General features: G+C 36.9%; 10 protein-coding genes across 10 annotated transcripts; 8 read left to right on the top strand and 2 right to left on the bottom strand.

Annotated features, from left to right (window-relative positions):
- Positions 1–1,071: 1,071 nt before the first annotated feature.
- Positions 1,072–3,274, top strand: C9374_011662 (uncharacterized protein; the record flags this gene model as incomplete). Its single annotated transcript, XM_044687342.1, has 2 exons — positions 1,072–2,120; positions 2,188–3,274. The coding sequence occupies 2 exons, from the start codon at positions 1,072–1,074 to the stop codon at positions 3,272–3,274; spliced, it is 2,136 nt and encodes a 711-aa protein (XP_044543171.1).
- A 616-nt stretch (positions 3,275–3,890) lies between these two features.
- On the top strand, positions 3,891–6,947 carry C9374_011661 (uncharacterized protein; the record flags this gene model as incomplete). Its single annotated transcript, XM_044687341.1, has 1 exon — positions 3,891–6,947. The coding sequence occupies one exon, from the start codon at positions 3,891–3,893 to the stop codon at positions 6,945–6,947; it is 3,057 nt and encodes a 1,018-aa protein (XP_044543170.1).
- A 90-nt stretch (positions 6,948–7,037) lies between these two features.
- On the top strand, positions 7,038–7,988 carry C9374_011660 (uncharacterized protein; the record flags this gene model as incomplete). The annotated part of the gene is made up of 2 exons (XM_044687340.1): positions 7,038–7,287; positions 7,423–7,988. The coding sequence occupies 2 exons, from the start codon at positions 7,038–7,040 to the stop codon at positions 7,986–7,988; spliced, it is 816 nt and encodes a 271-aa protein (XP_044543169.1).
- Positions 7,989–8,131: 143 nt separating this feature from the next.
- C9374_011659 (uncharacterized protein) lies at positions 8,132–13,943 on the bottom strand (the record flags this gene model as incomplete). Its single annotated transcript, XM_044687339.1, has 4 exons — positions 8,132–8,506; positions 8,579–9,112; positions 9,290–12,623; positions 12,745–13,943. The coding sequence occupies 4 exons, from the start codon at positions 13,941–13,943 to the stop codon at positions 8,132–8,134; spliced, it is 5,442 nt and encodes a 1,813-aa protein (XP_044543168.1).
- A 571-nt stretch (positions 13,944–14,514) lies between these two features.
- Positions 14,515–18,614, top strand: C9374_011658 (uncharacterized protein; the record flags this gene model as incomplete). The annotated part of the gene is made up of 3 exons (XM_044687337.1): positions 14,515–14,999; positions 15,087–16,399; positions 16,447–18,614. The coding sequence occupies 3 exons, from the start codon at positions 14,515–14,517 to the stop codon at positions 18,612–18,614; spliced, it is 3,966 nt and encodes a 1,321-aa protein (XP_044543167.1).
- A 114-nt stretch (positions 18,615–18,728) lies between these two features.
- Positions 18,729–19,355, top strand: C9374_011657 (uncharacterized protein; the record flags this gene model as incomplete). Its single annotated transcript, XM_044687336.1, has 1 exon — positions 18,729–19,355. The coding sequence occupies one exon, from the start codon at positions 18,729–18,731 to the stop codon at positions 19,353–19,355; it is 627 nt and encodes a 208-aa protein (XP_044543166.1).
- A 1,018-nt stretch (positions 19,356–20,373) lies between these two features.
- On the bottom strand, positions 20,374–20,709 carry C9374_011656 (uncharacterized protein; the record flags this gene model as incomplete). Its single annotated transcript, XM_044687335.1, has 1 exon — positions 20,374–20,709. One exon carries the CDS (start codon positions 20,707–20,709, stop codon positions 20,374–20,376), a length of 336 nt encoding a protein of 111 aa, XP_044543165.1.
- A 667-nt stretch (positions 20,710–21,376) lies between these two features.
- C9374_011655 (uncharacterized protein) lies at positions 21,377–22,165 on the top strand (the record flags this gene model as incomplete). The annotated part of the gene is made up of 1 exon (XM_044687334.1): positions 21,377–22,165. One exon carries the CDS (start codon positions 21,377–21,379, stop codon positions 22,163–22,165), a length of 789 nt encoding a protein of 262 aa, XP_044543164.1.
- A 363-nt stretch (positions 22,166–22,528) lies between these two features.
- On the top strand, positions 22,529–23,728 carry C9374_011654 (uncharacterized protein; the record flags this gene model as incomplete). Its single annotated transcript, XM_044687333.1, has 1 exon — positions 22,529–23,728. One exon carries the CDS (start codon positions 22,529–22,531, stop codon positions 23,726–23,728), a length of 1,200 nt encoding a protein of 399 aa, XP_044543163.1.
- Positions 23,729–24,040: 312 nt separating this feature from the next.
- On the top strand, positions 24,041–26,065 carry C9374_011653 (uncharacterized protein; the record flags this gene model as incomplete). The annotated part of the gene is made up of 1 exon (XM_044687332.1): positions 24,041–26,065. One exon carries the CDS (start codon positions 24,041–24,043, stop codon positions 26,063–26,065), a length of 2,025 nt encoding a protein of 674 aa, XP_044543162.1.
- Positions 26,066–26,464: the final 399 nt, after the last annotated feature.

Here is a 26,464-nt window from a genome sequence, read left to right as displayed (position 1 = left end):
GGGTGCATTTTGTATTATCAAGAAACAACAAACGCAAAAAACATTCATGAATATAGTTGATTCTTATTTCATAAGCCATTGGTAAAACACCAACTGTTGTCATGTGACCAGTATCTCGACAGCATGTCATTCACAAATTTAGAAAAATAATGCATGCGGCCACACATCATTTCACTGAAGGACAATGTCGGTGTGAAAAATCATTAAAGAGACCCTCCGCGAATCATGATCCATGTTCACAATCATCGATTTCTACATTGTTTGGAGCTGTTGCGATGACCTGGACCTAACACGAACTCGAGTATCAAGTTACTCCAAGATATTTCATGGTCACAAGATTTTGAGTAGACTCGAATCATGAAGGAAAATTTCTGTTTATGTTGATTTTAATTAACACAAAACACAATTTCACCGTAATCATGAGGAAGTGAGATCTCACTTAACGATCTACAGTTTAATGATTGGTATTGATCAAGACAGTTCATAGTTTAACCCCTGACTCGAGATTGTTTCTGTAAAGCTTGAAATTAATAACGGGGAAAATATTGAGGGAATTGATCCCTCAAACTTCATAAGGAGCCAAGGTATTAACCAATCGTCACATTTCAATATTACTTTCAACTGTACTGTCGTAATTAAGGGAAACACTCTTTTGTGAAATCTGCCCAACACGAAGAATACTTAACCAAGGGGCAAATTTTATATATTAAAAGAAATAGCTCTTCATCATTAACGTAACCTTTTATCCCTAAAACATTGAATTTTCACACATCGGAGTTCAACTTTTTCCATCGGAGATGAAAAATCGTTGTCAAAAAAAAATTGCAAGATTTTCCTTCAGCCATCCGTTCCGTGCTGAAAAAGATTTTTTCCAACTCGTGCAAGACTCCAAGTAGCTTCACTCTCCGATGAGTGGATGTTTCAAGATTATCGTGATTCCCAATTTTTTTATTGAGTCATCATCATCCACACTCTCTTCATCCCGATAGTCGTCCATCAAGGAATTATTGAAAATATCAATTATTATTATTGAAATAATCATCATTTTCCGCATTATTCAAAACATTCCAAATGGTCGTCTATAATCACTCTTCAAAGAATGGAAGAATAATTTCCACCAATAATACTCATCCCGTTTCGTTTTCTTCCAGTTCCGCACAACACAACGGCTATGATTTTTCAACTTCGGACTCTGCTACTGCTTCTTCCATTATAGTTTCTCCTTTTGAGTCTCAAGCTTACTCCTACCATCCTCAGACGAATACGAATGGTTTTTTTCATGCTTCAGATTCCAATGGTGGAAATAATATTCATCAAAATGGTAGTCATGAAAAAGATACTTTTCAAAGACAAATGGTAGAGCATTCATCACCATCCATGTCGTATCCTCCCAAAAAATCTACAAAACAATCACTGCTTGGAAAATTGTTTGGCAGAAGGAAAAGAAATCATGGTGATGACAGCAGTGATGAAGAAGAGATTTTTATCATTGATTCTAAAAATGGAGGAAAAGTTTATCTTAAAAAGGATATGAATGGAATTCCAAAGGATCCTGCTTCATCAATTTATACAAATATCAATAGTGCAGATGCTGCTGTTGGGGATGAAAAATTAGATCAAAATGTTTTTGAAAGAGATGTCAATCAAGATTATTTTGTTTTGAAAAAGAAGAAATCAATCCAAGAAATGACAAACGAAATATATAATGAGCCGATTTCAGTGACAGAGAATGTCAAGTACGAAGACAAACAAACTCGACTTTTGAAAAAGTCCAAGAAACAAGAAAAACTTTGGAAAGAAATAATGTCGCACAAAAAGACTGGCCTATTTTTTTCAGTGTGGAATTTAATTAATGACATTATCAGTCCAGGAACAGTTAGCATGCCAGGTGTGGTTGCTCAAAGTGGGCTGTACATGTCAATTATTTGGTTCGTCGTTTTTGGAATTATCACAATCTTTACACTGTGTTTGGTTTACGAACTTGCTAGGCGCCACTTGAAACGAACTTTGCCAGATCTAGCCATGAAGGGCTTTGGAAAAATAGGTTTTCTCATTGCTTGTGTTTGCATATTTTTCTTCAACTTTGGAGGAGCATGCGCTCAATTATTGATGTTTGGACAGTAAGTTTGAGATTCATTAATATGAACATTGCAATACTCATTGTTTCCAATTTTCGCAATTTCTCAGAGTTGTTCCAGATCTCTTACTCTATTTATTTAACGATCCAAACAACATATTTATTAGCCGAAGAGCTATTCTAACTTATCTTGTAGTTTTGATCCTTCCTATTGCAATGCAAAAACGATTGGGAAGTTTTGCTTTTTTCTCATTCATTGCTGTTGCCTCTGTATTTGGAGTGGCAGCTCTTGTGAATTATGAACTCTTTTTTGGAGTGCCAAGATACGTTCCACATGATCCTAAGGAAGCATTTGCATTTGTTCATCCACAATTTATGAATGCATTGGGAAATTTGGCGTATATTTATATTTGTCATGACATGAGCTTCCATGTTTTTGACGAACTTCGAAGAGCAACTCGTCTCAGATATTACATTGTAGTGCTTGTAACAGTTGCATTAACTGTTGCTGCATGCAGTGCTATGGGTATTGGAGGATATTTACTGTTTTGGGACAAAAATCTTCGAATTGCAAACGTTTTAGAAATGTTTCCAAAAGGTGCCACGGTCGCCATTATTGGCAGAATTCTTCTTACCACTTCTCTCATCTTCTCCATTCCTTACTCAGCATTCCTTCCTAGAAATGTCATTATTTTAATTGTGAAATTTTTATTCCCAAGATGGTACAATTCACCAGATGGCTTTTTCAAATGTTATTGCTGGAATCCATGGAGAAAGCGTAAACCTCCTATTGATTTATCAGAACAGGACAGTTTAATTATTCACGAAGTCAACAATCAAAATCTCCAACACAACAATAGCAATCTCGCTACAATCCCACAAGAAAAAGATTTAACCAAAAAACGAGCCAAAAAGTTCAAACAGGACTTTGTGCATTATGCGGCAACACTTTTCGTGATGGCTCTTGGATTGACCATTGCTCTCTCGGTAACAGATTTGGGAATTGTTTTTCAAATTACAGGAGGAGTGAGTGCATGCGCGATGGCCTATATATTACCATGTGCTCTTGCCATCAAGTTGGAACCTGGAAGATTTACCTTATTGAAAATTGCTTCAGCAATAACATTGTTGGGAGGTTTGGTGATTTTGGGAAGTACGATTTACTTTGTTATTTTGCAACTTGTGAATGGAAAATAAACAAGAGAGTTTCACATTTTGACTGTTATGATGTGTGGAAATATTTAACCGGAAGTCTTTGGTTGTTGAACTCAGCCTTACAACAACGATGAGTTGTTGCATTCAAAGACATAAAAGGCAAGTTCAAAACGTCATTGCTTTGTTGATTCATCGCAACGTTCACGAGATGAACGACACACAAGATCTAAAAATTCGTGCAACGACACACACCATACGTGACCACCACTTTGTTTCAATAACGTCTCTCAAGAACAGAAGAGAAAGAGAAAACTGGTCTTGTCATTACAACAACAATTCGTTCACTACGGCACTCAAGTATTGAATTGAACCACACAAAAATTATCTTCCTGCTGTGGGAGATTCTTTTCAATTCCCGAAAGCTCTTTTCGAATCTCCCAAGAAGAAAACAAATAACTACCATACGCAACTGTTAATTCGTTCAATCCATTCATCGTCCTTGTTATTTTCCATAACATCAACAACAACAACCAGCATTCCGAGAATTTGAGTAGTACTCATCACCCAAGAGCATTGATTTTTATTAAATTATTAATTATTGAGCGCGATGATGAACCAACAACGAACAACACGGTCCTCTAACACCTCCTCACCATATATGTTTGGTACATCATCTGGCGATAATTCACCATCCACAACACCAGCAACAACCAACACATTCCAAAAACCTACCATTACTACAAGAAATAATTTTGATTCTATCATAATGATGGATGAACAAGAATTAATGAATGAAGGCTTAACGGGCAGCAGTATTGAATCCTCACCGGCTTCTACACCACTCTTCAACAATACTAGTAGCTCGTTATTTGGACTGCCTTTTCCATCGCATCTTCAACAACAACAGCAACCATACATGAATCCTTTCAATAATAATAACAACTCGTCATCGTCAAGGCTTTATAATAACAACATCAACAGCAACCGACATCATAATAATAATTCCACCTCTCCCATTTCAGCATCATCAGAGCCTTTTCAATCCTTCTCATTCATTGATGATGAAGAAGCCAATCAAACCACAAGTGATTCAGGCTATCTGTCGGGCTCTTCTCATCTCTCGCTCACCCCTCCTGGTCTCAGTTACATGATGATGAGTATGGGTAACTTTAATATTAATTGCAATAGCTCAAATCCAAACGCAACAACAAACAATAATACATCCCCTCCAAATCAACAACAACAAACCTCCTATCACAATATCAATTCAAACAATATCATCAACAATAATTTCCCATCCAATTTATCATCACCTTCTCCGTATGGTACTCTTTTAGGAACTGGCTCAGAAGAAGATGATGACATTCTTGGTAACGGTAGAGTGGTGATGGGAAGCGGTGTTGCTGACGATGTAGAGGCTCTTCTTGATGACGAGAATGCATTCAACGACGATTTACTGAACAATGCTAGCAGCAATAATCAAACGACAAGAAATGCGAGTTCCATATTTCAACAGCAACTACAACAGCTTCAACAACTGCACAACAATAGTAGCCCTGAAATCAATCCGAACTCAGCTTCAACATCTCTGAGAAATTCATTCAACAATAATGATTCAGTCACCACCTCCACATCCATGAGAAGAACCAATAGTACACAAAATTTACACAATTCTTCAACGACTGCATTACCTCCAACGTCAGCTTCAGCATTTAACACAGCAAATGCTTATAATATGGCTCTCATTGAAGAGATGATGCTGAATGGAGCATTAAATAATGCCAACGCTCTCGAGTTGCAACAGGCTTTACTGAGATCAGCAAATCCTTCATCAAATTCAATGCCCAGTATTCCATCAGCATTGTCAACATCACCGCCTTCGACAGCAGCGGCAGCCTTTCAACTGCAACAACAAAATTTGGCACTTTCAAGACAATTAGTTCAACAGCAACAAGTGGTAGCCTCCATGATTGGATCTCAAATGCGATCATTGCAAGTAGTTCAGGAATTGATGCAGCAACAGCAACAAGAACGGCAGACCAAAAAAACCACTGGCGGCTCATCGATCCCACGAAGCAAGACAATGCCTTCTTTATCAAACAGTTCTGTTATTCCAATTTCAATGCTTTCCTATCAACAGCAACAACGGAGTGGAAACCAAAAGCCCCTTTCGGCACGAGGAACCTCATCCAGTCATTCAAGATCATCAACATCCTCTGCATTGGATGCAGACGTTCTACACATCAATGAGGAAGATGTGAATTTTAAAGAGGATGCCAGCCCTTTATTTATGAACCAACGAAGTATCCACGATTTTATGTCTCAACACAATTCTATCGAGTTAGATGCTGAAAATCATTCCCTAAATCCATTGAATTTAAGCTCTGTTGAATTATATAATACCATGATGAATACTCTTCAACAAAATCAAAAGCTGCTTGCGAATGCTTATGGAAATTTAGCAAACTTGGCCAATACTCTAAGCCAACAGCAAAGTAGTGTGGCATCAGGAATGAAACGATCTACGTCTACAACAAGTGTCAATAGCGTCACATCTACATCGAGTCAGCACAGTGGATATCAAAACCTTGGATACAGTTCAATACCGTTCAGCCCAATGAGCAGATCACAATCTATGAATTGCTTATCTTCACTGGCAAATACTGGAACTACTTTGAATTTAGGTCTTGATTCTACATTATCGTCCTTTGGTGAGAACGTTGTAAACAATGACAACAAATCTTCTAGCGGTGAAATGAAGAGATCTGTGAGTACCAACTCTTTGAGAAACTTGAAGCGATCAACCAAAAGCAAAAAGATGGCACCAACACGAAGTAGCGACAATCTCTCAGGCTTATTGGACAAGGAATTAGAAAAAGAATCGTCTAAAAAGCGAAAGAATTCTAGTTCCACTAAAAAGACCAAGAAAAATCATTCGGACAGTAACAGCACGGCAGATTTATCTTCATTACAGAAATCAGCACAATCTGAGGAAACATCTGTCACAGAGGAACTTCCAACAAACAAAAGAAAAACCAACAGCAACGCCTCTTTGACCACCAGTAGTAGCTCGAGTAGCCTCAACGTTGGAGAGGAAATTCCTTCATTGCAAATAGAATCAAGCGAACCAAAGTCTAATGAGGCTTCTCCTCGAGTTAATAATCGAGATGTTGTCACTTCTTCCAGTACAAACTCTGAAAATTCATCAACAACAACTCTACCTTCTTCAAAATCCCACACATCACTAAGCTCCATAGCCAATTCTCAACCCACACAATCATGCATTTCAACTAAGAGTTCCAAACAAAAATCTGTTAAAATTGGAGGAGTTATTGGTGGTGTTAGAAAAGCACATTCTATGGATTCCATAGCAGCCACAGCTCAACAATATCAATTTACAATGGAGCCTCCACCAACATCTTGTCAAGTAGCAAGCTCTACTAGTACTGCAACAACAGAACAACCCAACAGCAAGACCAAATCTACCAAGACTTCCAAGTCAAAGAAAATTGCATTCCAAAATGATAGCCCAGCAAGTGCAACTATTCCTGGAGCAGGAATGTTTTCAATGAGTTCTTATCAGCCACCCTCTTCATCAAATTGTAATCAAGGCAACAAGAGATGGAAGTTCCACGAATTTGACAATGAAGACAAGCCAATCAAGGACGGTGATAGTGGATTTACGTTCCACTTTTACAAACCCTCTAAAAATTGAGAGTAAAAAATTCAAACAAGATGGATTTTCACTTTGATGGCATTTGGCATGAAAATTTCCTTTTGGAGACTTTAAAAAAAATTCTCCAAGATGAATGCATCGCCTCTTCCTTCTTCGGCAAGCAACAACATCAACACAGAAGCCTTCAACAAGTACAAATTCGATGAATCCATCTTTTCTCGGAACGAACAAGAAATATTTGTCTTTCTTTCAGTATGCACAAAATGTCGCAGAAAACTCACCGAATTACAAGTCGATAAATTTGATATGGAAAGATTTAAAAAGAAGGAAACAAAATTTCCTCATGAAATGAAAACAATTTTTGAAAGTTTATGTGCAGGTAGGTGGTGTTGGATCAAAAATTTTTTCTTTGAAACTTTATATGATCGAAAATTGTTGAATTTAATTTGAAAACAATAATTGGACCATGACTATGATTTTGTGATCAAATTCCATTTTTTGACATGTCACACAGCCAAACAATTGTCAATGGCACCGGCAGCTCCTTGTTTGAGTGCATGGAAAGATATTGACATTTCTTCAAAATATTATTATTCCAATGAAAGAAATGCACTTTTTAAAGACATGTTAAATTGTGCTTCATTGGATTATGATCAAGACATGAATCGATTTATTAACTTTAAGGATGATCAAGCCTATGAGGATTATATGAAAATGCAAGAATTTGGAAACCAATTGGCTCAACGAGGAAGTGTTAAAAAAGTTTCTGTCATTTACAACAATTTGATGCATCCAGTCATGGATGACAATGGAGAATTGATTCAAGGAGATAATTCTCCAAGTACACATGGTAATGACTCTCTTTCTCCCAATGATATCATGAAAATGAAGAAAATTATTCGAAAATTGAAGTTGGAAAAACACACCGATCATGTTTTGGATGATTTTGAAGATTTGAAAACACTTCCTCCACATTTTCAAGCGTATTCCTATGCAATATCTTCTGCATTTTGCTCAAATCATGTCATTCAGTGTTTACGAAAGAGACTTCCACTCCAACCCGAAAAGTATCAAGCATGAGTGATCATCAAGTCGTTGATGAAGCATCCTTTTTTGACGTCAGTGATTGTATTGCTTCACAACCTTGCTCGATGAAAGCCGTTGACTTGTTGGATCATCTTAAAACTCTTGATAATTAATGTAAACCAACTAGAATTAATTTACTATTTGCTTTTCATTGTGTAATGAGAAAGATCTGCATTGGAGGGTTCCATAACTACTTGGTCATCCTCTTCTTCTGTCACAGCTGCATGGTCGTGAATCACGGCGTCTGAATAATCTACCGATTCACGAATGGGTTCTTTTTTCATTGAGGAAAACATCGTTTCTGCTTCAACCATTCTTTCTTCCTTCAATTCGTCAATTTCTTGAGAGGTCAATACTGCTCGTTCGTGTGCCTTGTCACTCAACAAGTAAGATTGCATGGCTCCTTTTCCTTTCACTTCAATTTTTCGTTCTTCAAATTGTAAATCCAAATCATGAACTCTCTCATAGGTGGAACGAGAAATTTGAACTCGTCCTGGCAATGATGTTGATTCCTGATTTCAAAAATATATGTGTGCATGTAATTGTTGAACATTAAAATAAATCACCTCAGAGAATATACTCACCATTCGAGAAGCAACATTGATGGTGTCTCCCCACAAATCATACGCAAACTTTTTAGTTCCAATCACTCCTGCCACTACAGCTCCTGTGTTGAGTCCAACTCGAATATCCACTTGATGAATGACATGATCAGTTGCTGAAGTTGTGGTGGGTGACATTAAATTATTGTTCGATGAAGAGCTTGAAATTAAGCCATGAGTATTTGAATCATTTCCTACAGATGTACCAATCATTTCCAAAATCATTTTGTGATTGTAATTTCTCACCACTCGAAAAGTTTCCATGGCAAATCTCAACACTCTTTCTGCATGATCACTGGCTTGATGCAATCCTCCAACACAGAAATAAGCATCTCCAATCGTTTTGATTTTTTCCAATTCATACTTGTCAGTCAATGAATCAAATCCATTCACAATATCACTCAACATTTTCACCACTTGATGTGCATTCATGGAACTTGAAAGTTTTGTGAATCCAACCATGTCAGAAAAGAAACATGTAATATCTGGAAGCTTTTCTGCAATAAATGTTTCTCCCTATTTTGTATGTCGTGTATAGTTCAATTTTGTGAGTGTATAATTCAATGTTAATTCCATGTGAAATTATTATTCATGGCCATGACATAATGTGATGAATTTCATTATTAATATTTGGAAAAGAATAATATTATTTCAACATTTCCACAACACTAATATAATATCTAAAATACTTACATTTTTCAATTTTTTAGCCACTGATTCAGGTAAAATATTTCTCAAAAGATTCTCTGAAGTTTTCTTTTCTTCAGCAAGAAGTGAATTTTGTTTCTTCTCAGTGGTAATATCCTTGATGAAACAAACGAATACTGGTTTTCCATCAAAAGTAGTCCATGAAATATTCAATTTCGCTGGAAATTTCGTTCCATTCTTTCTCGAACATTCAATTTCCAATGTTTCACCACTTACAATACTTCCTGTATTGTTTTTCATGTGGTTCAAAGAGGTTTGAATTCTTTCCTTATTTTCTTGTCCAAACAAATTCCAGAGAGGGAGTCCAACAACTTCATTCATATTCTTTCCAAACATTCTCTGTGCTGATGGATTGTAAATATCGACAACAAATTCTTGATTGCACAATACAGCTCCATCTACCGTTGCATTGAGAACGTTTCTAACCTTGTCATCATCCTCTCTTCTTGATGACTTTTTATGTTTGATCCATTCAAGATGATGGAAGAGAATGTAATTTCTGAGTGGTTCTTTGGTGTCAATGTTTTCAACTTTGACATAGTTTAACATCATTCTTAAACATTGGATTTCTGAAAAATGGTTGGACACGCTTAGGATGGACCAATACGTAACAATTGGCAATAATATTATACCAAGAATTCCAATAACAATGGTCCAAGTTTGACTGTCACCTTTCTGAACACTGACAACATAAATTTCAATAAAATTAATCATTGCATTTGATAATTTGTGGCATGATTCATAAAGATGGGTGAAATATTGGTCAAAAACTTTAACCACATCTTTTCCTTTGGAGGCATATATTTCATTAATTTCAATGGCCTTCAACAGAAAATCGTGCACAATATTGTGTAAACTTTCACACTTGGTTGAATTTGAAGATGAATTTCCAAGTTGTTGGCATTGTAAGCCCTTCAATATAGCGTCAATTTCAGGATATTTACCAACAAGGGGAGGAAATTTACCGTGTCCATAGATCAACTGATCCCAATATCTCTCTAAATCTTTTGTAGATTCATCAATTCCTTCGTGATATTCATATACACCATCATGATCAAAAAGTAATGCTGAATTCATATTATATTGATCATAAGGCAAGATACCAAATATATAAATCTCACCAATATGCAAGGTTGTAATTTGGGCAGACGTAGCAACTCTCACCGAGTATTGAATATTTTGGATAATACTGCTTGAACTATCTGTGGCCGCAAGAGCAATATATAATATAAGAGAAGAGCACAGAAAAAATAGGGTTCCAAATAAAACGATATAGGTAATACTTCTAAGGTTTGGATTCTGCCACAGTCTACTAGTGGCTTTTGTTTCTCCCTCGTTGACTTTGATGTCATGGAAAATTTTACCAATCGCTTCTTTTGGTAAATGTTTTTTGAACAGTTTCACAACCTTTCGTATTTTCAAGGTAAATATCAATTGAATACTAGCCATGAGCAAACATAGTAAAAATGACACAATGAAGGACGCAATGCAATAATAAATGAACTCTTGTCTAAAGCGAGTGACGCTCTCAAAGACCTCATTGGCAACACTGTCACAGAATGCTCCGTAATTATGAGAGAATGAGTCTCTATTGTGCCACAAGTACATGAAAACAAAATCAGTAAGTAGTGACTGATTAAAATCACGCCCCTTCCAAGTTTTCATAACCTCAGAATATTGTAAAAAAGAGTGTGTAAGGGTGGACATGCTCACATTTCTTGGTTTTGGATTTAAATACTGGCCATATAAATTGTTGTGAGGAATTTCTGGATAGTACACAAGAGAGGAGTCAGTCGAATACTTTCTATAAATTTGATCTGATAAAAGACCTGAGAGGGCTAAATTTTGAAGCTTGTAAAAATCCTCAAGTGCCGTAGATACTCGTTGCGAGAAGGTTTTGTCATAATCACTCATGTTCAAAAATCCAGCAGAGGTTAATGATGTTGGAAATTTGTTTCCAAACAATGATGACACTATTTGATGAACTCTCACATTTGAAATGATCGTAAGTGAGCGAGCAGAAGGGGTGCAGGCATACTGAATGGTATCGAGATGACTTGTTGAGGCACTTACTGCAATACATGCCAAAATTACTTTCACAAGGAATAGAACGCCAATAATCACGTTCGTGGAGATCATGGCTGAATACCACAATAGATGGTTCTCGGATGTTGCAATTGAACTCTTGTAAATCATTTCCTTTTTTACCTCTGGTGCATCTGCTGCTTCTGAAATATCCAGGTTGGATGAGTCTTCGACCATTTCTTTCGACGTTCCATGAAGACCGTTCAGATTGGAAGTTATCATTGCATTGGCAAACACGTTTCCCTTGGAAAAGGAGTTTCTAATGTTTACAGAGTTTCGGTTTTGTTGTGTGGTGGAAGTCTTTTTGTAACAAGACGAGGGTAACACTCGATTTTTGGAAGCACTACGTCTAAAGCTGGTGCTTACAGTAGTATTGCTTGTGACCTGGTGACCCTTTCTTGCATCCTCATCTTCAATACTTTGAGCATCTTGATAGAGTTCAGATGCCTTGTCACTGTTGAAGAGAACTTCTTCATTGAATCTTGCATATAATCTCAATACACTCTTTTCTTCAGAGAAGAGTTTCATCAAATTTTCAAAAGTTTCTTCACATTCCATGATGAGAGAGGATGCCACTCGATTGATTTCCAACACTCTATTTTCATTGACAGTGTCATTCATTAATTCTTTCCAAACCAATTTTCTGCATTGAACAATGGTGAGTGTATCTTTTTCAAGTCGATTCAACATTTCAGACATGTCCAAAACTGTTGAAAAATCTTTGGAATCACCTTTCTCTCTTCGAAGGGAATCTTGAATTTGTTTCAACTTTTCTTTCAACATGAAATTCAATAAAATTCCCATCTTTTCATTCTTCACTCTTTTCAAAAGTGTTTGAGAATATTCAAGTGAAGAAATGCAATATGATTTTGGTGATTTTGTGAATGTGACTTGACGATCCATATCCCAAAAGTAAGCACACAATAAACTTGAAGAAACGAGAAGATTCTTGTGTTGAAATCTTTTGTGTTGAGACACAGATTTGATCATACAAATGGCCATATCCTTATCTGAAAATCCAAAAGTGTCATCATTACCTTCATTACCTGATAATAAACAAAATTTGAGAAACAATTCCAAATTTCGAATTTGTTTTCTCTCTTCCATGTCTTTAAAGAGAGCAATCGCTTCCTTCTCAAACAAGTTCTTGATGGTTTGAAATCGTTCTTCAGCTGTGAATCCATCATCAATAATTAAGACTGCACATTCAACCACTGCTTGCATGATGGTGAGTCTGTGTATTGAGATGACATTCAACCGGTATCATATTCAACCATTGCCATAAAATATGTAAAAGAAATTCATGAGAATATAAGGGTTTCGTTCTTTTCAAAAAATCATTCGATTCAACTCACCTTGTCATTTTGTAAAGAACTCTTGTATAAATTTCAACAATGAAAAATCCAATTAAAAATCCAATCAAGAACATTCCCAAAGCTGATGTTGCAAATGCTAAACCCATTTCCCATTCATTCTTTGAATTGACAAGAAATGAAATCAATGGAAACACACAAATAAATGTCTTTCCCAAACATAGAGCACCAATCAATGAATTTTCATATCTTCGATAATATGGAAGTAAATACAAGAGCATGACAAAAAGTGTGAATGAGAGAAGAATATGAAGAATACTCTTCACAAACATGAATGAATTTGGAATGATTGCATTCAATGTGATTTGAATTTCTGAAATGACCAAAACACTTCCAATGAAGAGTGAATTGTCTGAAATGAATGGTCTCTCATTTCGAATGTGACAATTTCCCAACACAAAACAACACACCATGCTGCTCAACATTAAACAAATAATTCCCAAAAAGTTCAAAACAATCAATGCAATATTACTTGAAGAGAAACACATGTAAGATGGAAATCGATTCAAAACTTTTTGAGGTTCACTGAATCCATCAAAAGTAACTGAACTTGAATAATTGCAATCAATGAATGAAGTCATCAAATATGTCATGACCAAATGTCCAAAATAAATAACAAATCCCAATATTTTGACCAATGATTGAATGGTCTTGATAGAACGATCTGCTTTGTGATAAACTCTTGATGTATAGAGAAATAGACATAATACTGAAATGGATATGAGAATACATAACGAGGATAATGCAATGGCAGCTTCATATGGAATGGCATTGAATGAGAAAGTGACCAAATAATTGAAAGCTCTCCATATCCATGAACCATAGAGTCCAAAATTATATTCACCTTCAAGTCCAATCACAATAGAACCAATCCATATATAAATATACAAGATCACAACCATCAAATAACTCTTCCATCCGTGTTTGCTTTTCGCATCAATCAATACGAGCAGTGTTGAGGAAATTACATCTTGAATTTTGGCAAGTGCCTTTTGCCCCAAAGAATTAATAGTGCTATGGGATGAAGTTGAAGAAAGAGAGTAGACAGAAGGTTGTTTTGGCAAGGCATTTGGAAATACCACATGCTGTGGGTTTGGCATCTCATCAGCGAGCACAACATTGTCGGTTGGAGCTTCTGGATGTGTCTCTGTCGTGTTTGAAAGATATCTGTTGGTTGACATCTATTGGTGTTATTGAGTTTTCTTTTAAAAGGAGATGGATGAAGGTGTCAGATCCAGGTGTTTTGAATGAATGCTTTGAATCTCTCATCAAACCGCATCTGAAAAATAATTCCCAGAAAGAGCCTCATTTTCTTGAACTACAACAATCAGAGGACATTATTGTCAAACGAGTTTCACCTTTAGGTATCTGATAGTTTGAGAGAGAGATCATAGATACGAAAACTACAAAATTGGATAAGAGTTCAAACCTATCAATTTCTTCGTACCATGTGTTCAATTTATGGTTCATCTCTTTGCTGAAAAGGTAGCTTTTTCAAATCAACGATGATTGATCATTTCTGACTTGTCAGTAAGAGATGTTTTGAGAAATAATTATGAAATCCAATGATGGTGGGCTGACACCATTACTTTGACCGAATTTTTTTACTGATATTAAAAATCTTTATTTGTAAAGAATTGAATTACGAACAACTCCACCATGGTATTTCCTTAACACAAAATCTTTACTCTTTTTGAAATTCACATTGAGAATTCAATTCCACCACAAGCAAGAAATGAACAAACAAAAAAAATGGTACGCACTCGCAGAAAGACCTACGAGGAACCAGCTGCGGATGAGGCAACGGTAGCAGAAACAGATACCTCTACTGAGATTCCAACAACAAATTCGGAAGAGGTCCAAGAGAATAACAACATCAGAGAGGAGGAAGAAATTGAACAAAATCACCCCGAAGTTGCTGAAGACGACTCTAAGAAGAGAAAGAACCCACCCAAAAAGAAGGGAGGAAGAAAGAAAAAGAAGAAAACAAGTACTGCTGGAATACCAAAAACACTGGAAATTAAATCTACAGAAGACAGAATAAGAGAAGCCATCGGAGATGACGATGATGAAAGTGATCGCTGTATCAACAATGGTGATGGCATGATGGTAGATCATGACGATGCAGAAAATCACTTTGAAGACAAAATGGAGGATGACGAAGAGGATGATGATGGCGGTGCAGAGGGAGATGGATCTGTGAACAGTTCAATGAAATCGATCATTGACAATAGAAGGTAAGTTGGTTTTTTCATCATTTCAAACGAATGGATGAGTCACAATGAAATCTTCACTTAAATCAACTTCACCTTTCATTTACACAGTGGAAAATCGAAACGTCTCGATTGGGAACAAGGATTTTTTTATTTACCAAAGTTTGATTGTTATTTGCCCAGGCCTGTTTTTCACATGATTTTGCAGTACATTCCTCCTTTTCCTTTTTATTTAACGTTACGAGGAGTATGTCAACAATGGCTTGACGATTTATATCACAATGTCTGTCCAAATGTCGAGTCCATTGATTTAGTTAAGAGAAATGAATTCACTGACAGCATTGGTTACAAATATCCTTGGTACAACCCAAACGCGAAAAGAAAATACGGGGATTCCATTCGATATATTTCTTTAGTTTTTCCAAATATCACATCAATGTGTTTTCCGATATTTGAGTCACGTCAATTAAGAGTACCAACTCGATTTTTGAAATACTTCCCACAGCTTGAACGTATAGAATTATTCAATTACAGACCCTTCTCTCCTTTGTACTTGCATGTATCAGGACTTCGCAGCAACGATTTCTTACTGTCCATGGATTTACTGAATGTGAGAAATATAACACTTGGCTATCAATATTATCGCAGAAGGTCAGATCGTACTTCTTTTCCCTATGTCCTGAGTTATTTGAATAGTAATCAGCAACATCTCAGAATCAAACATAGCATCAAGTATGGAGATAATGGTACGGAAACACTAAAGGAAATCAAGTATCTGGTGGAAGAGGAGAAATTTTCATTCGAAGCAATAGATTTCTTTACTCTAGACTCTTATCAATATACACAAGAAATGTTGGAATTCTTTTTGAACAAGTACAAGAAACAGTTGGCAAGTAATTACAAAGCTCTCTTACCTTATGAAGAATATTTCGAGCGACGAGGAATTTTGTGCAATCACAATTTGCTTGACTTTATTATTGAAAACGAGTTATTTAAAGTGGCATTCCCTAATGCCGATACTGTAGCTTATGTTATAACTGACAAGATTTTGAAAAATATTGCCGATGAAAAGATGGCTAAAGCCATATTTGAACAGGCTAAATTTCCACTTCTATTTGAAGGGGAATGGAATCCATTGCTCACAGTTCTCATCAGCAACCCTTATACTCCAGGTTTAGTCTCATATTTATGCAAACTTGTTCCAAATTTGATCACACTTGGCAACAGTGAAGGAATAGTTACCAAAGATGAAAATGGTTGTTTTGTTCACAATATGAATGTGCTTGCTTCCTATTTAAAGAAAGTAAGAGAGCCAAGTGGTAACGTAACTTCTCTGGTAGAACGATTACATAGATGTGGTTGTGAATTGAATTATGTTTTTGCAGAGACAGGCAATAATTTCTGCCACTTGATACCTTCGTCCTGTAAGTTGTCAAATTGAAAACTGAGATTTGCTTTAACTTTGCGCTAGATTTATTTAAAGTAATACCTAAAGAATATTTAATTATGAAAAACAATGAAGGACACACTCCTCTTCAATCACTGTGCACTTTACAAGGAGAATTATCGATTGATTTTATTGAAGAAGTGAGCAAGATATTTAACACCAACGGAATACCTCTCAACGACACCTACAACAATGATCAAAATTTGTTACACATGTTTGCCGAGAAGAAAAACCAACCTGTTATTGAAACCCTCATTAGTTACGGTGTCAATGCAAACGCTGTTGATACCTTTGGCAAAACACCGCTATTTTACATGCATTCGATTGGACATCAGCTTGTTAGACCATCCACGCTCCATAAATTAATGCAAGCCATGGACAAGGCAATGCTGAATCATAAGGATAAGAATGGAAAGACTGCTCTTACGTATTGGCTTGAGGACCTCAAACCGAATATTCCAAGTTCTGGAATGCACTATTATTCACCAGTCGACCTTTCAGGGAACCTTGCAATTATTTTGTTGATGGTAGGTGATGGATGTAATGTATTGGACGCCATTCAAAGCATGGATTCTGAGCTCATGAAACAAGGAAACCTTTCCCACAATCTTTCGCTATTCTTGGTACAATTATTGGTTGCAACTACTCGTCACACTGAGAGTTATATCTCTCGATTACTGAAAATAATTAGCCAAGACAAAGATATTTATGAACTCTTGAGTGCTCCATTTCAATTTCAAGACAATGAATTTGAAGATCAAAATTTGCTTGGAGTTAAAGCAAACGCCCTCTCCTGTTTAATAACATATTTGATGGATGGCTTTGAGAATTCTCCTATTGGTGCTCTATTTTTTGGAACACCTCCAGTACTGGATAAGAGTGTTTTAGACAAAGTATTCACTCTTGAAGATGGAGTGTCCGCTATTGACTTTTTATATTTTGCTTTATTGTCTGGTATTCCAGGTAATCAATTTATGCTCTTTTTAGAAGAAATATTCAATGTTCCTCGTCTTCATTATACCTGGTATAGACAACCTCACTATTCTCAAATTTGCCCTAAACTAGCCAAATACTCCTACTACGATACTGATCAGGGCCCACTCAATATTCTTCAGCTTTGCTGCAAGCATGAACGCAAAGATTTGTTGCAGTATCAATTGCTTCCAAATTTTAAAAATGGCCTTATCACCAATGACGAATTCCAACAAATGATAACTGCAAAAACCAAGAATGGATACGATTTATTAGATATTGCATGCAAGACTTTTAACATGGAATTGGCTGGTTTCATTAGCTCAGAATGCTCTCTACAATTTAAACGAGCTCATTTTGAGGAAGGTCTTCAGAAACATCAATATGATTTTTGTTACTCGTTCATAACGAACAAGAGCGATGCTGTGAAACCAACATTGGACGAAATTGTGCATGTTTTGTGTGGATATATTCAAAAGTGCGAAATATTTGATGAAAAGCAGTTTGAACAAAATTGCATTGATTTGTTTGAGGATTATTTCATAGCTCATGAAACCACTTTGGAAGAGAAGTGTAACCTGTTTAACAAGATGTTCACTGTGTGTGGTGAGAAACCCAAAACAGCACCAACAGCGCGCCCTGTGACAACTGTTCAACAACGTAGTAATTGGTTTCTACATGTGCATCGAACACTTGAGACAAACAAAATGTTATTTATCCAACCTCCGACTCCAATACCGGAAAACAAGACCTCGCTTTTAGAGTTATGCTTCTTGCATGGATTTGTATTTTTAACAGCATATTTTGTGTCCGGAGAAACCTCTGTGAATAGAAGACCCAAGAAGATCTTTATGAAAAGTGATCTTGAAACAGAAATATTGTCTCCTTGGGCCACCCACCAAAACGCGGATACTGGAAACACTCTCTTGCATTTACTTTGCACAAACACACAAGTCACAAAGGCTAGAGTGAAGAAGCAGCATGAAAATAAGGAATATTTGGCCACTGATTTGATTCAATACTTGAAAAAGGTGAAACGAAATACGATTTTCGATCTCACCAACAAGAACGGAGAAACAGCACTGTTCGGTGCACATCGTACTCAATTCTTGATCGATGTGCTGACTCCTTTAACCAATACCTCTGTCACAAACAAGGATGGCAAAAAAGCCTCTGAAATGACACCTATTGAAATTGTAGATCCAAAAAAGAAGAACTAGTGTTGTTTAGATAATTGTGACACAAGTGGAACGAGTTCACAAATGACACAAAGGATGTGATCACCTAGGAAAATATGTAATTCTCCTCGCTTGACGCCAAGTTTACAAAAAAAAATGCTCCAAACTCTCCTGTTCGTATTTCTCATCCTACTTGTTCTTGTGCTGAGTGTTTTCGCCTTCCTTTACATTATTCCAGTTCTACGAGTCTCGAAAGCAAGACCTCTCAAAATCTATGAAACCATTCATGCATTACCATTCATTGGACGAACCTTCCTCGCCGATTACTACATGAGCCGATTGATCGGATTTATGGCTCCCTATACCGATAATATTCGTCCCATCATTGAACGCATGGATGAACACGAAACAGTGGTCCGTATCACTGAAAAAGCCTCCATGAAAAATCCTTTCAATTCCATCCATGCAGCTGCATTGGTCAATTTGGGAGATTTGGTTTGTGGTTTGCAAGTGACCAATCAAATCGCTCCGAGAAAGTTGCGAGCCATTCCAGTGGAAATTTGTGCAGAATATTATAAGAAATCGCGTGGAGTGATTCGTGGAACGTGTCGAGATGTGGTTCCTTTGGAGTTGAGTCAAATGGAAATGTACAGAGAGAGACCTTCGTTTCGAGTCGTGGCTGAGTGTAGAGATGAGAGTAATGAATTATGTGCTTTGATTAAGATGATTTGGAGTGTGGCTCCTCAACAACAATCATCGAATCAGGAGAAGAAGCAAGAATAAACGTCGTGACTGTTTTAGTTACTGACAGTAGGAAGTTGTGACAACACTGTTAATGCATGTTAAATGAGACTATGGTAATATGTTCGAGAGCTCTGAGACATTTCAAACTAAAAGATGTACATTGAATACAAAATATATATATATACATACAGTCCATGGTTTTCACAAAAACAAAACCACACCACAGACATTGCCTTTTTTGTACATTTTACAGCTCCCACCTTAATTAAAAAAAATAAATCATTGTGTGATCGTTTTACCCTCATCATGTCCCAATACAAGACCTGCTTCCAATATTTCTGTAAGTGCTTCCTCTTATCTAATGACTGGAGCGTATCGGATATTAATGGGTTTTAATTTCAGTCTACAAGCCACAAACTTGGATTGTTGGTACTGCTCTCTTGAGCGTCGGCTCTTATATTAATCTTAAGGCCCAGGAAGGACAACAAGGCAAAAAGTATCAAGACGCTCGTCCCTCTGCTGCTACCTTGGAATTTGAACGAGTGCATTTGGCTCGTCCTGGCGAAAATAAGGATGTGTGCTTGCAAGTCGATTGGGCACCATCTTTCCATCCCTCATGGTTGAAGAGAGAATAATAGAAGATTGGTTTTTGCGAGCAAGGGGATGGAGCGTAGTAATAAAACGTTGGTTTTTTGATGAATGATCCACAAGTCTTTTAGAATTGCGAACTGGATTTTTCTTTGTCTTGTCCCTTCGACCGATAAGCCGACATGTGGGGAGAAATAATAATCGGCCGATGTCATTGAGGCGTTTAAGTCGTGCTTATCATGGGTCGCCGAATCATGAGAGCCTATATTCACGAAATTTCACGAAGAGTTTATTATCTTGGTCCTTCACTCCTTAATGTAGGTTTCACAAACATAAACAATTCAATCACTAGATAATTCTCATTACGTCATTCAACTTTACAAGAATGAAATGTCCTTCTATCGCACAAAATCTCGATTAACTTTAAATTTCACTGTACCTCACACCAACTCGTCCAAGTATGATGTATTTAATACCATCGATAACCTCCATAATATGGATAACCACCATATCCCCAGAATGGCATGGAATAGTAATTACCATAATTTTGTCCATAGTAATAAGGTCCTCGATAGGCACTGGCATATGCAGCATAGGGTTGATAATTCACAGCTGCAACCTGATTGCTGTACATTTGTGTATTTCTTGCATACGAGTTGTAATTTCCACCAGCCACTCCATAATTGGAACCTAATCCTCCTTGATACCCATAGGCACCATTATAAGCATTACCGTATTGAGCATTTGCTAAGGAAGCGATACAGAGTACCACGAGAGCTACAAGAATACACAGTGTGAATTTCATTGTGTTTTTTGTTTTTTGGATGATTAAGAGTAGTGTTGTGTCATCGAATTGTTTTTATATCTCTTTCGAAATTGAAATGAAAATGGAAATGTTCTTTTTTGAAAATGTGACAATGGGAATGAGAGACATTTCCTGAGAACCATTGTTTACTCAATTCTCCAATTAAGGAAAATTGATTAAGATAACCTTGGAGTCTGGACTGAAAATGTAAGATATCTTGAATTGGATGTCGACGATCACCAACTACAGTGAATGTTGCGGTTGTCGTATAATACATCTTTGTTATGGAAAACGACAAAATTGTGAATCTACAATGAGCATGCACAGTTTTAATCATTGTAGACTCACAATAAAATTCGGTAGTAAAAGGGAACATTAAAAAAGGTTGGTTGACTAAGTTTTGAATTTTTAATTTCCAAAAATTTACCACTGTTGTGGAAGAATTATTGTCATCTAGTGATTCACTGTCTCTCAAAGAATTGAAATGACATTTTCAAAAAATCAATTGAAAGAACCAAGGATGAACTTCGCGAGCTAGAATCCAAAATAATGATCCAGGCCTTGATTTGTTCTTAGATCCTTTTAAAGAGAGATTTTAGTGATCTCTTGAAGAACTTGGTTTTTAGATCTATTTGAACATTTCCAATTTGATGAAAAAGGCACACCAATGAATAGCCACACCTATGAACGTCCCGAAGCCCTTCTCTCCAAGGATGAGACGAATGGTATCACAGCTCAACTTCCGTTTCGGAAGAGACTTCCCAGACACTTGAATACACAAGCCTTCAAACAAAATTATTGTGAGATGAATGTCCAATCAAACTCAATGACAGTTCTGAGAGAACGAGTTCCTTCATGTAACGAGAATCAACCAAAACCTTCTTTTCTATTGTATCAACAACGTTTGAGAGCATCGGATCTATCCATCAATAATCCCAAAAAGAGAAAGAGCCTTGAAGGTTCAGAAGATGATGGAGTTGCAATGATCGGTGCAGGAGCAAGAGTACCTTCGAATATTACTCCATCTTCCAATCCCATGAAAAAGTCCAAACGCTTGAGCAAGACGAGTTTTCCAAACAGCAACCTGCTCTCTTCTCATCATGAACATTCTTTTCCAACTGTTTCTGCAGATTCATCTCGTTGTACAACAACAACCCTAACAGTGGACGAGCACATTCAAAACACCATGATCGTTATTGATCATGTAAGCAGTTGCAGGGATTCCAAGACAAAACCAATCCTCTCACCACCGCCCTTCATGGCAAATTTCTCATGGATGAACCAACCTTCCACTAATGATTCCATTGATCATCCTCAAACGAGTGCAATGAAAAACATGATTCTTATCTCAAACCCGAAACCAAGCCACGTACCGAACTCAGCCTTCGATCAGTGGATGATGAATTTTTTAATGTATCTATGCTCCATCCATGAGGAACCATTCAAAAGGAATTAGCAGAACAACAAGCTCATAAGAATGATCAAGAAGGCTTAAACAAGAATTGATGAGGTTTAAGCTTGAAAAGGAAATTCATCAAGGCGTGGATCCCCATAGCTCGTTGAACTTCTCCATAAGGAAATATCAAAAAACATCATCCCTTAACAACAGTTTCTTTTTGAGCGACTCATCAAAAACAGAACAATTAAACACTTCTTCAACTTACTCAAGTACAATACATGATTAATATATTCGAATCTTTCGTCCATATATGGACCATTACTCTTTTCTCTCATGGGTTCATTTTTTCACAAATTCAGCAAAAAAGCAATTTCTGTTCGAAAACGATCAATCTTTAAAAAAATTTGAAACACCTCGATCATGATAAACAACAACAAGACAGAATCTGCTGTTGATTCATCCACACCAGGAAATCTCCGGCAATCCTCACCGCTCTCCAGCATGCACTTGAAACAACCTAAAAAACTTCGACAGGAAATTAACACTCATGCATTCAAACAAAATTATTTCGAATTAGATCTCCATTCAGGTCCAGGTGTTCAATTGTTACGTTTTGAAAACACAACAACATGCTCCAATTCACGTCCTCAACAAGAAGAGCATTCCCAAACCATGAAGATTTGTAAACAATTCCAACAAAAGTTTCGCACCAGTGATTTGTCGTTAGAACTTCCAAAAACGCAAAAGAAACGAAAACAATCATTGGATGAACACCAGTCATGTCCAGTGGCGCCACAGAATCCACAACCACTACATCCACAACAACCACACTTGATCCAATCAGTGGTTTCGAAAGGAAAAGAGGAGGACCAAGCATCTCTTCCGTCCACCACCAAGGCCATTCACATGGAATCAGAACGACCAAAGAAACACTTCAAAACAACTAATGGGCATGGTGAAGATAATCCAAGATTTGAGGAACTATCTTCTCAAATACAACTTCCAACGCAATCATCCTTGATCCTAGATTCTTCTTCGTTGGTCGAAGAGCTACAGCAGATGCAATTATCTACATTACAAAATCAAACATTCTTACCTCAGAATACACGAGAGGATATGGATGACAGGACTGTTTCAAGCCACAGGTCCATTACCAACGAATTGCCAAATATGAACATGATGCAAAACGTTAAAAGTGCAAATCGTGGTATACAATGTGATCCATCTGCATCCACAGGGAACTGTGTTCTTCCTCCTAATACGAGACTGCTCCCCAATAAGGAAACGGACATGGATTTTGCATGGAAAGATGCGTGTCTTCGATGGATACAGGAAAACTCGACTGGAAATCTCGTTGGGCAAGGACACGATACAACCGTTAGTGGCCACAGCCAAACCGTACAACCAGAACCCATACTTGCATATGGATATCAGATGGTTACAGCAGGGATGGACATGAGTACTTGTTCAGTGGAGAATTCCAATCAGCAAGAAAGGAGTCGATTGGTAGATGCACCATCTTGTGTACCGGATCCCATTCAAGAAAGAGTTTTTGAAGAAGTGAACATGCTAAGATTATATTTGGCGATTCATCAAGCCCTTTCCAGAGGAGCACAGTAGCTTTAAGTGTTAATATTAAATCATAAGAGTATGTTTCCATTCGTTGTTGTAAACTCCGTTTCTGTTTGAACGGCAGCCAAAAAAAATTGATCCGCAGAAGCATCACGACCAAGAAGATCAACTCTCTGAAGTTTAATTTCCACTCTTTTTGAACAATTGTTCATTTTCTTCAATACTATACTTGAAATATAATGCCATTCATTGGAACTCGATCATAATATATAGCTCACAACAAAATATAACAATCATCAACATCATCTCAATAGATCTATAGATCATTTGAAAATTCTGAACCACACAACCACACACAACATGACCATTCCGATACCCAATGTAATTGTTTATTCCACCTTATCAGGAATTTACGGATTGATTGGAATTACAAGCCTTGCGCTGCTTTTACGAATTATTTACGTGGAATTTCAACAACGAAGGAAATTTTCAAAATTCATCTCTCAGCGATTTGGACGAGTTCGTTATACGGGAAATTCATCATCATCATCCAATCATCATCACCAACACAATCATGAGCAACAATTTGAAGAAAATGATGATCATCCTACAACGACGAATAAGAAATCCTCTAAGTTTACTAAGTGGGACGAGAGGAATCTGAAAGAAAATAATACAAGGACAGTTGATGAACCAGTCAAACACATTTCAAATTTAGAGTCTAATCATGCTGTATTGGAATCCAATTTGGAAAAGATTGATGAAAATGAGCGTTTAGATAATTCTTTGAAAGATCACCAACATGATACTAGTAGTGGAGAGGAAGAAATTGGATCACGAATGACCAGTAGTGGTGGACATCATAATAATGATTCCTCAACAACAATTCACATTTCATCATCTTCATCCTTTAAAAAACCAGAAAGCACATTTTCTGATAAGAGATTAATGTTTGCACTCATAGTGATCTTGTCATTGGTTCGATGTACACAATTAGCAGTGCAAGCTTCATTGCCAGATTTTTCGGAATATAGAGAGCTCTTAATTTTGGTTAGCTCATTTCCTGGATATGTCTACTCATCACTCATGCTCATGTTAGTTTTCTTTTGGACTGAAATGACCATTTTGTCCATTCGAAAACAGCCCCTTCTTTCTGAAATTTCGGAAACCAATCAAGAAGAAGCAACAGGGTTATTGGAATCTGAACATTCTTCAGAATATCATCAACAAAATAGTGAAGTTATTCGAAAGAAAACAATCAGAACTATTTTGAATTATTTAACAGCGAGTTCATTTCTCAAGACGTTATTCTTTGTTGTGAATTTTATCATGTACATGACCATGTTGGTGAATGATTCACTTTTATTATTTCAATTTTCTGGAGACGATCCAAGAGGATCTGACAATAATGACTACACCAATCCATCCCCATACAGTGCTATAGAAATTGTGGCAGTTTCCGTGCCGACTGTTTTATTTATCATTTGTGCTCTACTTGTCATAATATTAGGAATTACCTTGTTTAGGAGACATTTGAAAAATTATCGAGCTAGTTCATCTAGAAATATTGTTTCACTCTATACTATTATCTATGTATCGGTGGTGACCTTGACAGATTTTATTGTTTTACTAGGAAGAGCAGGATTATTAATTGCACAAATGTTTTTGTCATGGCTTGAAACCAAATGGCAAACCATTCTCTGTTACTACTCATTGGGTGAAATTATTCCATTATTAGTCTTGAATTATGCCCTATACAAGATGGGAACTTTATCCATGCTTCATTCCGCCACCACAGTTCACACTCATCACAGCAACGATGACGCAAAATTTCAAGACGTCATCACTACTGGAAAAAACACAAAAACACCTACACTCAAGAAGACTTCACAAAAACTCATCTCCTACATGTCAGAAAAAGCTCAAAACTATTATTCGCATTGGGATGAAAGCACAGAGGAAGTCGATTTTCAACATCCACACGATCCACAACGACCTCACCATCACGATTACAACAAATACGACGATGACAATGGCACTGAAAAAGACATGGAAGGAGAAACATCAGCCAGTGATTCTCCATCAGCGGCCACAAGCAGCACAACTCACTCACGAAAGAATTATGGAAGTGTGGGTGAAATCCAAAAATTTCCTTCACAACATCCACATGCTCATACTACCAGCAACAACCATGCCAAAAGAAAGGGAACCCATTCAAATACTTCATCGTCGTCACATACACACTCATCTCACAAAAACAAAGTTTGTTCCATTCCATCCCCTTCTCATTCCTTAATTCAGAAAGTTCATAATGCTCATGCAGGAAATGTCTCTCTCAAGAATGCCTATCATGAATTTACAGGAATTGCAAGTGACGACGAGTAAGAAATGTACACATTTCAGCATCATATTCGTTTGCCAACAATTTACCAGGGTCTGATACATCATGAATTGGGCTAATTGTTAACATGGCTTAACACCGAATCTTGAAGAAGCCTCAAAGAAGGTGACTTACCAAAGGACATAATGTTGAATTTTTACAACCACGCACATGACATTTACACTCATCAAATTCGAGGACCAAATGAGGATTAAGCCACAAATTCCTGAAAAGAAACCAAAAAAAAGTCGATCCGAAACAAATTCACAGCTTGCCGATCATTTCACTGTTTCGATCTTCACCTCCTGCATACAACAACATCAATTTACGATTGTACAAACATCCAGATACAACAGTAGTATCAGCGCCATTGAATTTCACTTGATTGTATCATATATATAATA

This window comes from Naegleria lovaniensis, assembly GCF_003324165.1.
Source record: "Naegleria lovaniensis strain ATCC 30569 chromosome Unknown tig049, whole genome shotgun sequence".
NCBI lineage: Eukaryota > Heterolobosea > Eutetramitea > Acrasida > Naegleriidae > Naegleria > Naegleria lovaniensis.
This window is presented reverse-complemented; position numbering and strand designations above follow the sequence as displayed.